The sequence below is a fragment of the Geotrypetes seraphini genome, chromosome 1 (assembly GCF_902459505.1).
Source record: "Geotrypetes seraphini chromosome 1, aGeoSer1.1, whole genome shotgun sequence".
Classification (NCBI taxonomy): Eukaryota; Metazoa; Chordata; class Amphibia; order Gymnophiona; family Dermophiidae; genus Geotrypetes; species Geotrypetes seraphini.
Window position 1 is genome coordinate 386102845 of NC_047084.1, and position 13647 is coordinate 386116491.

The 13647-nt window shown below is 46.6% G+C and overlaps 1 protein-coding gene across 5 annotated transcripts in view; it reads right to left on the bottom strand.

Moving 5' to 3' along the window:
• The window catches only part of GAK (cyclin G associated kinase), a 652499-nt gene that overhangs the window by 551255 nt on the left and 87597 nt on the right, over positions 1-13647 (bottom strand). For all 5 annotated transcript variants that reach the window (XM_033916764.1, XM_033916747.1, XM_033916757.1 and 2 more), the window contains one exon: positions 10795-10909. In XM_033916764.1, the coding sequence (XP_033772655.1) occupies positions 10795-10909 (115 nt within the window). The remainder of the gene's footprint in view (positions 1-10794; positions 10910-13647) is intronic.

A 13647-nucleotide genomic window follows, 5' to 3' on the forward strand; every position in this document is an offset into this window, starting at 1 on the left:
TTGCCTAGCCAGGTCTGCTGTTTACTAGCTTGAAACTTAAAAGTTCTGTCCAGAAAGGACCTGTATTTGCAATCAGTGATCCTTGGATAGGCAAAAGATTGCAATTTCTGGTTGTCCTAGTAGGGATGTGTAGCTCGAAATGTGGTAAGAGATAGGTAGGGGCCATTCCCCACACCAGTTTAAAGCAAAAGCAAGAGAACTTGAATATTATTTGTGCCTCCATTGGCAACCAGTGTAGCAGTTTGTAGTAGGGGGCTAACTTTTCTTTAGACCGAATATTAAGCGGATGGGTGTGTTCTGCACTATTCTTAATTTTTTCAGTTTTTTTAGGTATACCCACATAAAGCACAGTTACTTACCGTAACAGGTGCTATCCAGGGACAGCAGGCAGATATTCTTGACTGATGGGTGACGGCACCGACAGAGCCCCGGTACGGACAATTTTAGAGTGATTGCACTCTAAGAACTTAGAAAGTTCTAGTTAGGCCGCACCGCGCGTGCGCGAGTGCCTTCCAGCCCAACGGAGGTGCGCGGTCCCCAGTTAGGATAAGCCAGCTAAGAAGCCAACCCGGGGAGGTGGGTGGGACGCAAGAATATCTGCCTGCTGTCCCTAGATAACACCTGTTACAGTAAGTAACTGTGCTTTATCCCAGGACAAACAGGCAGCATATTCTTGACTGATGGGTGACCTCCAAGCTAACAAAAAGAGGGATGGAGGGAAGGTTTGCCGCTATGAAAATAAATTTTGCAAAACAGATTGGCCGAAGTGTCCATCCCGTCTGGAAAATGCATCCAGACAATGAGATGTGAACGTATGAACTGAGGACCAAGTAGCAGCCTTGCAGATTTCCTCAATAGGAGTTGTTCTGAGGAAAGCTACAGACGCTGCCATAGCTCTAACCTTATAGGCCGTGACAGAACCTTCCAGTGTCAGTCCGGTCTGAGCATAACAGAACGATATGCAAGCAGCAAGCCAATTGGATAACGTACGTTTAGAAACAGGATGACCCAACTTATTAGGATCAAAAGAGAGAAAAAGTTGGGGAGATGATCTGTGAGGTTTAGTGCGCTCTAAGTAGTAAGCCAAAGCACGCTTACAGTCCAAAGTATGCAAAGCCTGTTCTCCAGAATGAGAATGAGGTTTCGGGAAGAATACAGGCAGGACAATGGACTGGTTAAGATGAAAGTCACACACAACCTTAGGAAGAAACTTTGGATGTGTACGCAGAACCACCGTGTCATGGTGAAAGACTGTGAAAGGTGGATCGGCAACTAGTGCATGCAGCTCACTGACCCTCCTGGCAGAGGTGAGAGCAATAAGGAAGATCACTTTCCAAGTGAGAAATTTGAAATGAGTTGTGGCTAGGGGTTCAAAAGGAGGCTTCATTAAGGCGGAAAGAACCACATTAAGATCCCAGACCACAGGAGGGGGCTTGAGAGGTGGTTCACATTGAAAAGACCCCGCATGAATCTGGAAACCAACGGATGAGCAGTGAGAGGTTTTCCGTGAACTGGCTCATGAAAAGCAGTAATGGCACTGAGATGGACTCTGATAGAAGTAGATTTGAGACCAGAGTGAGACAAAGAAAGGAGATAATCCAACACTAGTTCTACTGCTAGCGAAGTTGGATTATGATGATGCCAGGAAGAAAACCGGGTCCATTTCTGGTGGTAACATTGAAGAGTAGCCGGTTTCCTGGAAGCATCAAGAATAGAACGAACAAGCTGAGAAAGAAGTGAATGAGCTGAGGTCAGCCCGAGAGATACCAAGCTGTCAGGTGCAGAGACTGCAGGTTGGGATAAAGGAGGGACTGCTGATGCTGAGTGAGCAGAGAAGGAAACAGTGGAAGAAGAATGGGCTCCCTGAAACTGAGTTGAAGCAGAAGAGAGAACCAATGTTGCCTGGGCCACCGTGGAGCGATGAGAATCATGGTGGCTTGTTCCCTCCTGAGTTTGAACAAGGTCCGCAACATGAGAGGCAGAGGAGGGAATGCATAAAGGAATAGATTGGTCCAGTCCAGGAGAAACGCATCCGCTGCCAGACAGTGAGGGGAGTAGAGTCTGGAGCAAAAGTGGGGCAGTTGATGATTGTGAGGAGCTGCAAAAAGGTCCACTTGAGGAGTTCCCCATTGAGTGAAAATGGACTGGAGAGTCATGGGATCGAGAGTCCATTCGTGGGGTTGGAGAATTCTGCTGAGATTGTCTGCTAAAGAATTCTGCTCTCCCTGAATGTAAACAGCTTTGAGGAATAAATGGTGAGCTGTCGCCCAAGACCAAATCTTTTGGGCTTCTTGACACAACAGGCGAGAACCCGTCCCACCGTTTGTTGATGTAGTACATTGCAACTTGATTGTCTGTGCAAAGTAGTAGAACTTGAGGAAAGAGAAGATGCTGATAAGCCTTGAGGGCATAAAACATCGCTCTGAGTTCCAGGAAATTGATGTGATGCTTCTTTTCCTGGGCAGTCCAAAGACCTTGAGTTCGAAAATCATTCAAGTGGGCTCCCCAGGCATATGGGGATGCGTCTGTGGTGATGACTAGTTGATGAGGAGGCAGATGGAACAGAAGACCTCTGGAGAGATTGTAAGATTTCAACCACCATTGTAGAGATTGTCGAAGAGATGATGTCACAGATATGTGTCGCGAATAAGGATCCGTCGCCTGGGACCACTGGGTAGCTAAGGTCCATTGAGGAGTACGCAGGTGAAGACGTGCGAAGAGGGTGACATGAACTGTCGAGGCCATGTGACCCAACAGTATCATCATTTGTCTTGCAGAGATGGAAAGCTGTAGAAGCACCTGATGACAGAGATGAATAAGAGTTTGAAGGCGGTTGGATGGAAGAAACGCCCTCATGAGAACAGAGTCTAAGATCGCTCCGATGAACTGAAGGCGCTGAGTGGGAATGAGATGTGACTTGGGTAGGTTGATCTCGAAACCCAGAAGTTGGAGAAATAGGATGGTCTGGTTGGTGGCAAGGAGTACTTCCTGAGATGAAGGAGCCTTGATTAACCAGTCGTCCAAATAAGGGAAGACTTGAAGATGGTGGGAGCGTAGAAAGGCTGCCACCACTATGAGACACTTTGTGAATACCCTGGGAGAAGAAGCAAGACCGAAGGGTAACACCTTGTACTGGTAATGGCAGCGATTGATCATGAAGCGGAGATACTGTCTGGAGGCCAGATTGACCGGAATGTGAGTGTATGCCTCCTTGAGATCGAGGGAGCATAGCCAGTCGCCCTGAGTGAGGAGTGGATAAAGAGTGCTTTGACCAAGCATTTGTCGAGATCGCGAAGATCTAATATGGGTCTGAGGTCTCCAGTTTTTTTGGGTACCAGAAAATAGCGGGAGTAGAATCCCTGCCCCTTCTGATCTAGAGGAACTTCCTCTATGGCGTTCAGAAGAAGAAGGGATTGGACCTCCTGAAGGAAGAGGGAGGACTGAGGGGTGATCAAAGCAGACTCTTTTGGAAGATTGCAGGTGGGAAGAGTCTGAAAATTGAGAGAATAGCCGTGGCTGAGGATGTTGAGAACCCACTGATCCGAAGTGATGGTCTCCCAACAGCTGATGAATTGAGAAAGACGACCTCCTATGGGTTGAGGCAGAAGGGCGGATGGTAGAATACTGGCTAGGCCCTGGAGAACGGAGTCAAAAGGGCTGAGTGGACTTCTGTGGTGCAGGAGGTTTCACCTGCTGCTGCTGTTGCATACGAGGTGGTTGACGTTGCTGCTGACGCTGGCGTCTAGGTTGCTGAGGAGCCGATGGTAAGGGTCTAGCAGCGTAACGTCGCTGATAGGCTGATTGTTGCCGAAAGGGCCGGGCAGGTGGAGTCTTCTTTTTGTTTTTGAGAAGAGTGTCCCAGCGAGTCTCTTGCGTCGACAATTTTTGTGTGGTGGAATCAAGAGAGTCACCAAACAGTTCATCTCCTAGGCATGGAGCATTAGCCAGGCGATCTTGATGGTTGATATCAAGCTCTGAGACTCTCAGCCAAGCCAGACGGCGCATGGTGACAGACATTGACATAGCCCTTGAGGTAAGTTCAAATGTGTCATAGATTGAACGTACCATGAACTTCCGAAGCTGGAGAAGAGAGGAAGAACAGTGACAAAAAGCAGAGCGTTTGCGGTCAGGTAAGCATTTTTCAAAAGAAGCTAAGTTTTGAATTAGGTGCTTCAGATAAAAGGAAAAATGAAAGGCATAATTATCCGATCTATTGGCCAACATAGCATTTTGGTACAATCTCTTGCAAAATTTATCCATGGCCTTTCCTTCTCTGCCAGGAGGGACTGAGGCATAGACACTAGCTCCCGCAGACTTCTTGAAAGTAGACTCCACCAATAAGGATTCATGCGGGAGCTAGGGAATATCAAAGCCAGGAATGGGGATGGCCTTGTATAAGGAATCCAATTTGCGAGGAGCCCCTGGGATGGTCAAGGGAGTTTCTAGATTTTTATAGAAAGTTTCCCGCAAGATATCATGTAGGGGTAATTTAAGAAATTCCTTTGGAGGCTGGTCAAAGTCCAAAGCATCAAGGAATGCCTTGGATTTTTTGGATAGCCTCCAAAGGAATTGAAAGAGACTCGCACATCTCCTTTAGAAAAGCCGTAAAGGAGGAATGGTCTGGTTTAGAAGAAGGATCCTGTATAGAGGGGTCTTCTTCACCCGAGGAAACCTCATCCTCATAGAGCAGGGGCTCTTCAGAGTCGCCCCAAAGATCAGGATCTCTAACTTGGGAACTTCGATCCCAGGAGTCCGGTGTCGAGGGATCAATGTGTCGGGTCTTACGCGCCGACTTGCCGGACCGCAAGGAAGCGGCAACGGGAGAAGTCAAGGACTGCAATGGTGCAGAAGTTTGGACAGCCTGATGAAGAGCTCTCGGTTTCGGGGCCAGTACCGGCATGGAAGCCCAGGAAGCTGAATGGACCGGTACCGACAGAGTGGAAGCCGACAATAGGAGCTGCTCCACGGGCGGTACCGGTGACTCAGACCACACCGGGACTGGAAGGTTCGGTGCCAAGAGAGCAGGGAGGAGTTGCTGCAACTGCTCTTTAAGCTGCACCTGAAGGACGGCTGCAATGCGCTCGTCCAAAGAGGGCACCGGTACCGCTTTCTTTTTCTGCGGTACCTGTGGTGCCGCTCGACGCCCAGAGGATGAGGAGGCAGATGAAGACGCACTCACCTCTATGGGGGCGGAGCGTTTGCGAGGGCGCCTCGTGGTCGGCAGGATTGGACTCGCTGCCACAGCGACTGGAGGGCGCTCGAGGGGGGAAGGCTTCTTAGCCGGCTTAACTGACTGGTGCGACGTGGGTGTCTAATGTGACTCCTAATATTTTTATGGTTTTTGTTATTGGGTAATCGTGATTATTTAGGTGTAAAGATGTTCTGCTAATTTTATCTTTTGGGCTTGCCAAGAAAATTTTTGTCTTTTCTGTGTTTAATTTCAATTTAAAATTGATAGTTCACTGTTCAATTTCAGTCATGATATGGGAAATGTGTTCTAAAATTTTGTTGGTCACGTTATTCAACGGAATTAAAATAGAGATATCATCAGCATATATGTAGTATATATAAACCCCCAGGATAGATATATTATAGCCCAGGTGCAAATGGATAGAATCATGTATATTATCTGTAATGTATATGCCCCTAATATCTATGACAAGGTCTTTTTTCTGCTCTTTAATCACGAAACTGCAGGGCATGATAGGATCATCGCACTTGATAATCGGGGGAGATTTCATCTATGTAGTCCTACAATCCTTGCTCTACCTCGGGGTATGGAATCAAGGGGGTGTATTTAATGTGTGAAGCCTTGGAGGCTTTGGATGTTTGAAGGGTGTTGCATCCTACTGTCCGTGATTATATCCATCTTTCCAGGGCTCACATGACCCAAGTAAGACTAGATTACATTCTACTGGATCATAATACCTTTAGTAAAATTGTGGAAGTCCACATTGATCCGACAGTCATCTCTGACCATGCCCCTGTACGGATTACTTTCCATGATTTCCCCCCCCCCCCCCCCCCCCCCGGAAAGGTAGAGCTCCCTGGAGATTTCCATTGGAATTATTCAGAGATCATGACTTTCTGGTCTTCTTAAACTAAAAATGGGCTGAATATCAACAGCACAACTCGGAACATAGGTCTGACCCTATACTATCATGGGATGCAGCGAAAGCTGTATGGAGAGGACATATAATTAAATATATATTAGCACTAAGCGAAAGTTGCATGATTGTGCGATTTTGATGTTGGAGCAGCGTTTGGTGTGGTTACAAAGGGCCTCTGGTGAGAGGCCTGAAGGTTTAAAGAGTAACATACTGGCTGCTCAAGCAGAATTGAATGAACTCTTACACCAAGCAGCCAAAAAGTCAGCAATGTATTACCAATATGTTATATCGTTACAGTAGCAAGCAGGGAGGCTTGTTAGTCCGTATGGTACATAAAGGGAGGGGCCCAAGGTGTGTGTTGACCCTTAGGGCCCCTTAGGGATCATACTGGAAGGCATCGTCACGAAGATGGTAAGCTTTCATGGGAGTTTCGTCAATTTTTTACAACTTTATATTCCCAGGGTCCGGAAACTGGGTTGGATCTGGCGGTTTATTTGGACAGTTTAGACCTCCCAGCGATATCACAGAAACCTACCAAATGCTACATTTACCCATTATAGTTGATGAAGTTGACTGAGCAATCTGGAAGAGTAAGTTGGGAAAAGCACCTGGCCCAGACAGATATAGAGCTGAGTTTCACAGACTCATGGGGGAGAGTATTCTACCAATTTTAACAGAACAGTTCAATGTCATTATTGATCGGCAGGCTATGCCCAATTTTCTGCATAGAGCTCAGGTGATAGTTTTGCCCAAGCTGGGGAAGGACCCAACCCTCCCAGAGCCATTTCTCTGCTTTGTTATGAAACTAAATTGCTTGCCTCAATATTAGCTAATCACTTGGGAAGTATAGTGCCAGATTTATTGGAATCCCTGCAGGTGGGTTTTGTTCAGGATCGCCGGGCAGTTAAAAATATCAGAACAATTCTAGCATCATTATGGGTGGTGCATGCTGCAGACATTCCCTCTCTGTTAATAAGTTTTGATGTGGAACAAGGCTTTGATAGGGTTAGATGGGAGTTAATGTATGCAGAATTGGGGAAATATGGTATAACGGAACATATGGGAAATGCAATTCAAGCGCTTTAAGACAGATGTGGGTTAATGGACACCTCACTGATTCTTTTTCCATAGAGAGGAACTATGCAGGGGTGCCCCTCCCCGTTACTGTTTGTGCTCACTCTTGATCCTTTAATCCGTGAGATTCTTGGGAACCTGGAGGTCACAGGGGTATGGAACCTGGTGCCTTTAAAATCTCTGCATTTGCAGATGATCTCCTGGTGCATACCACAGATCCGGTCTCATCGCTACCAATTTTACTAGAACACATTGGTGAATACAGGGACTATTCAGGGTTTAAATTAAATGCCTCTAAATCAGAAGCCATGGCACCCTCGACTCAAGACAAGGGAATCTTGGCCGGGGTCCTTTCCCTTGCGATAGGCAGGGGAAGTCTTTACCTATTTGAGCATACACTTACCATCAGATCCCCATAGGCTGTATGACTGTAATATTCCCAGACTTTTGGAGGATACTAGACATCAATTGAAGATATGTCACTCGCTCCCACACTCTGAGTGGGAGAATTGCTCTATATGATAATATTCCCACGATGGTTGTATACCCTCCAACAACTCCCAGTGTGGATTAAGAGAAAAGACCATGAAGCATTGATCTCGGCTTTGAAAAAAAAATTTGGAAAGGGAAGAAACCTAAGCTTAAGCTGGAATTTATGGTGGGTAGCTGGAAAAAGGGGGGTTGGGGATCCCACATTTGTACCTTTATAATTTGGTCTGTGGGCTTCAACACATAAGGGATTGGTTCTTGGGTACCTCGGACTATATCCCATGGGAACGTGAAAGCTCCCTATTTAAACCATTGTATCCACACTATCTTTTGAAGGTACCACTCACAAATTGCTGCCCCAATACAATACCCATTTGATTCTAAAATACATGAGACTGGTATGGCATGCTTTGAGGAAATTATGGAATATCTCCCCATACTGATGTGCTTCCAATAGTGGGGAATTTGGACTTCACCCCCAGACTGGACCATGGAACAATTATTCGATGGGTGGACTCTCTACTGGGACAGGGAATGTCTTTTGAGGATCTGCTAGGCCATCCAGGGATGGGGGCCTACTGACACGCCTATATGCATTTGACCCATTATATCTGAACTTTGAAAAAGGAGGGGTTGGCACTGGGGGAGGGAAAAAGGTTGGGTACCTTATTTGACCAAGGGGATGACTGTGTACCCTCAATATTATATTTTAAAAGGCCCTTGAGCCTGTAAGCCAGAGGGGGAACTACTCAGATATTGCAGCTAAGTGGACAGCAGAACTGGGGGTGAAGGTTGAGAAAATCATAATGGTGGCCCTTAGATTAGGAGTCTCTTATATTCAGTGCATATTATAGGGAGAGAGTCTTTTGGGTGGTATTGAGAGCTTACGTCTCCCAAGTTCAGGCATCCCATATGGGCTTAATTGATACTAGATGATGCCCCAAATGTCACCAGGAGGATAACACTTTAGGTCGTGCATTCTGGCTCTGCCCTCCATTCAAGTATTTTGAGGGGACTTCTGTGCTTTTCTAGGAGCTATTCTTCAAAAGGTTGTGCTCCTTTCCCCTGAGCTGGTACTCTTCCTTCAGTGGGAGGAGTCACTCTGAGGGGGGGAGGGGCAAAATGTTGATCCACAAAGCCCTTACAGTGGGCCAGAAGTATATATTCCAGCACTGGCTGGAGGAGGTTCCACCCTCATTTGGGCATTGGAAAGCAGCATATAATTCCCTCATGCTGTTGGACGCTCATGCAACCACCCCTATGTATAAACAACAAGAGTTTTTGAATGACCTGGGAGCCCTACATACAATGTTTTCCGGCAAGGGCACAGAGCTTTGTCTTGAACACCTTGAATTTCTAAGTTATGCAGTTGGAGTACATTTATCTTGGAGGTACAATAGAGGGTGAGGGGGGCTGGAAGAGTATAGGGAGATCATAGAAAGGTCAGCTCTCTTTGTCTACATGGTTCCTTTACTGTTTAGGGCCTGGATGGTATCGATTGTGGAATTGAGGTGGGTAGGTAGTAAAGAGGGTAGGATTTCTTGATATACTTATGGGTATCCTTTCGTTTTCTTAAGTTTATTTAGATGCTAGGCATTCCTAAAGGGGTAATGTGGTTCATTATGCTCAAAGCTACATAAGAGAAAAGGAGCTATACATGGTTTGGCTCTTCTCTGTTTGATGTACATCAGTGTTCTTCAACCTTTTTACACCTATGGACCAGCTGAAAAAAAATTAATTATTTTGTGGACTGGCACTGGTCCGCAGACTGGCAGTTGAAGAACGCTAGGCTAAGCCATGGGTGACCCCGCCCATGTCTGCCCAATCTCCGCCCCAACCCCTACCCCCATAATAGTACTAATTGTAACACTATTTTTTCCATTCATTTTTCATATATACACACAATATAATCATATTAACAACACATAATGGTTAACCACAAAATTAAACTACACAAAGCACACTGTACATATGCTTCTCAACATTCATTCCTACCAGAACACATATAACCCCTATGCAAATATGGGACTAAAAACTAAAAGTACTAATATATACAAACAAACCCTAAGATGCAAGACTCTGCATGCAGTACAACCCCAGAGAAAAAGAAACAAATGCATTTCTTCCTGAAAAGTGCAAAATACAGACAGCAGATGTAAATTCTCAGACACAATTCAATCACTAAATTCAAAAATAAAATAATTCCTCCTACCTTTGTTGTCTCCCTCCCTCCATGCTGTGCCTTACCTTCTGGCCTGCTCCCCCCTGGCCGTTTTATGCCGTCCCCGGTGTTATCTTCAGGCCGGCTCCTTCTCCATCACTGCTGCAGTGCTCCAGCTGCAACTTTTGCAAGTGCAGTGCAGTCTCTGGAGCTTCAGCTCTTCCAAGTGCTTCAAGAGCCTGTCCCTGTGCTCCTCCACTCCCCTGATGTAGCCAGCTGCAAAGTTTTGTATCTCCAGTGCTACGGTCTTCACATGCTCCCCAACTGCTTTACTGACATTCTCAATTTCGTGCAATACCCTTGCTAGTGCTCCCACATGGGGCTGAGTGCATGTTAGGAGCTCCCTCAAATAGTCCCCAAGTGTGTGGATGACATTGCTGGCAAAATCGTAGGCATGCTCACAGGCGCTCCTCGCGCATCCCGCACCTCATCTTGAAGCTTTCCCTCTGATGTTGCAATGTCAGAGAGAAGGCTTCCGGTTCATGTAAGATCCCGTAGGAGCCGCTGCCCGCGGCTTTGTACACTACAGCTGTGAGGAAGAGGGAGCCGACCAAAGATGACGACGCATCGATCACATTGCAGACCGACGGTTGAAGAACATTGTCTCAGGGATCGATGCACGTGCCGGCACGGCCCTGTGGACCGGCAGGATATTTCTGCGGCCAGCACTGGTCCACGGACCGGTGGTTGAAGAACACTGATGTACAGTATATCTCTCGAATGTTCTTGATAACTGGGATGTTAGGGAAGTACTTATAAGAGTATTAGTAGTTATTGTATCACAAAATGAAACACTTGAAATTTGTATCCAACTGTTTATTATATACTGTGTGACACTGCATACTGTGTTCCCAATAAAACAGACTTTACTTAACAGTAAACACTCAAATGAAACAATACCTTTGCAAAGTTCAGTCAGAAGGAGGAATTCTGCTTGACCTGTGTCAGACTCTTCTTTTCCTATTGACGCAGCAGAATAGAACTGTACAATGTTTGGGTGACCTGAAAGTTTTTTCTGAAGAATATTTGTTAAGTTGGATAAATAATATTCATTGCAAAATGCTGAAGGAGCTGTGATCATATAGGCAACTATATCCATATTTGGTGGAGGTATTCCACACTGCAAGAGTACTGGGAAAACGTATTGCTTTAATGCAGAGGTCCCAGGTACTACAATACCTCAGGATCTTGAATCTGGGAGTAGATAAGAGTGAAACCCTGTTAAAGAACTGTGATGTGTTAAGAACTGTTAAGGTAAGGTGATGTGAAAGATGACTAATTGGAAGAATGCTAAGTAACCAAATAAAAATATTATGTCCTTACCTTGATAATATCCCGTGTTCCCCCAAAATAAGACCTACTCCGAAAATAAGCCCTAGCATGATTTTTGGGGTCGGTCTTAATATAAACCCTACCCCGTAAATAAGCCCTAGAAGCCAGCAGCAGCGCTTCCCCCCCTTGGTCTCACGGTTGGCGGGGGAGAGATGGAAGGGTCAGTAGGGAGAGTGCATGTGGCAGGGGGATGGGAGGAAGGGAAAGAAACTGCAAGGGTTCTGCTGAACAAGGAATGGTAGAGAGGGATAGAAAGATACTGCACAAAGGGATGGATGAGAGGGGAGGAAAGATGCTGCACATGTGGGGGGGGGGAGGGGGAGAAAGGAAATAGGAAGAATTCAGGTGGAGGAAAAGAAGAAAGGAAAGATGATCATTGTACATGAAAAAAAATAAGACCTACCCCGAAAATAAGACCTACCCCGAAAATAAGACCTAGTGCCTTTTTTGGGCCCAAAATTAATATAAGACAGTGTCTTATTTTCACAGAAACACAGTATTTTCCAGTAGATTAATGTGTCTTTCTAGACAAGTAGGTTATTGCCCCATGGCTGTGAGCCATCTGCAAACGGAATCCACTCCAGACTTTTTCTGTATCCCTCCTACTTCACTGTGAGCTCTATTGCCACCTGCAGTTAGTACATAAACATGTAAGAACTCCATCTAATTATGTGAAGGACAATAAATTTGACATTCTGAAACAAATTAATTGTTCTGCTTGAAAATAAAACACTAAAATACTCAATGAACTAACAACGGCCAACAGAAGCATCAAAGAAGCTCAGGAAGTACCCCAGTAGATGCTAATACATTTTACTGTATTTTTTAGGGTCCAAAGAGCTGACTGGCATCCAAGATACAACTTGGAGAAGCATAAACACAATGCGGCAGGAGCAGGAAGGACAGAGTGGAAGTTTAGAATGACACATCTAGCTACAGAAAAAGATATTATCAAGGTAAGGTCATAATCTCTTTGTCCAGTGCAATAGATGTGTTATTCTAGACAACTGGGAAGTACAAAAGCAGTCCCATGAATCTAGGACAGGCTAACTGCATCGGCCAAAGGCAGAGCCCTTTCGTGCCAGAACATCCACCCTGTAAAAGTGTGTAGCATAGACCAACTTGCCCCTTTCCAAATCTCCTCTGGAGAGACTGCTCCAGCCTCAGCCCACAACAAAGCTACACTTCTGCTCAAATGTGCCTTAACAGAAACAGGAGACTGTTTCCCACAGACAATGTAGGCCAGGGGTGCCCAATATGTCGATCGCGATCGACTGGTTGATTGCTCAGGCGACGGGAGTCAATTGTGGAGCCATGTGGTTCACCTTCTCTTTTTTCCCCTCCTGATCGGCGTGCAATTAATCCGCCTTGTGGAGAATGTCAGCCAATCATAATTCCCTTCATTTTTTTTTCTCCTCCTGACTGGCATCCAATTAATCCGCCTCTTGGAGAACTTCGCCCAATCAGAGTGCTGGTAGGGCAGGGTTAAAAGGTCGGCGGGGGATGGAACTTAGTGCCTACTACGCAAGACAGATGTGGTGCGCAGGTGTTTGGGCAACCAGGAGAAGCGTTTCCAGCTCTGAGCCGTTTGTTGCCTGTTAAAGCCGCCTGTTGTGGTAAGAGCTGAGGTTGGGAATAGTGCTGCCCGATTCGAATCGATTCACTGATTTATTTCAGGTGAATCGATTCGGTGACTGACCCTCCCCCCCCTCGCCCCTAAAGCAGGATCGGCAGCGCTACCTCTTGCTGGCCAGCCACTGCTGCTCCTGCTTTAGAGGGCGAGGGTCAGTTGGGAAGTGCTGTGGTGTCCGGCTTTCCCCCTGACCTCCAGCACATCCCTTTACCTAATTCCAGCAGGGAGCAGCCTGCAGAGAGGATCGCCGGTACTTTAGCGATCCTTGCAGGTTGCCATAGGCCTCAGGAGCTGTCTTCCCTCTGCTGCGATCCTGCCTCTGATGTCAGAGGAGGGGCGGGACCGTGGCAGAGGGAAGACAGCTCCTGAGGCCTTTGGCAACCTGCAAGGATCGCTAAAGTACCGTCAATCCTCTCTGCAGGCTGCTCTCTGCTGGAATTAGGTAAAGGGATGTACGGGAGGTCAGGGAGGAACAGGCTGCTCTCTGCTGGAATTAGATAAAGGGTTGTACGGGAGGTCAGGGAGGAACACACAGGCCTTTGGGGGGGGGACAGGCCTTCAGGGGTGGTGGTACAGGCCTTCGGAGGGGGGTTACAGGCCTTCGGGGGGCAGCAGAGAGAGAAAGAATCGGGGAAGTGGAGAAATCGGCGCGATGGCTTGGGGGGGCAGGGGGGAGAGAGAAAGAAAAACAGAAATAAAGAGGGGGTAGGGGAAGAGATGGAAAGACAGAAATAAAAAGGGGGTAAGGGGAGAGAGAAAGAAAGACAGAAAAAAAGGGGAGGCGGCGG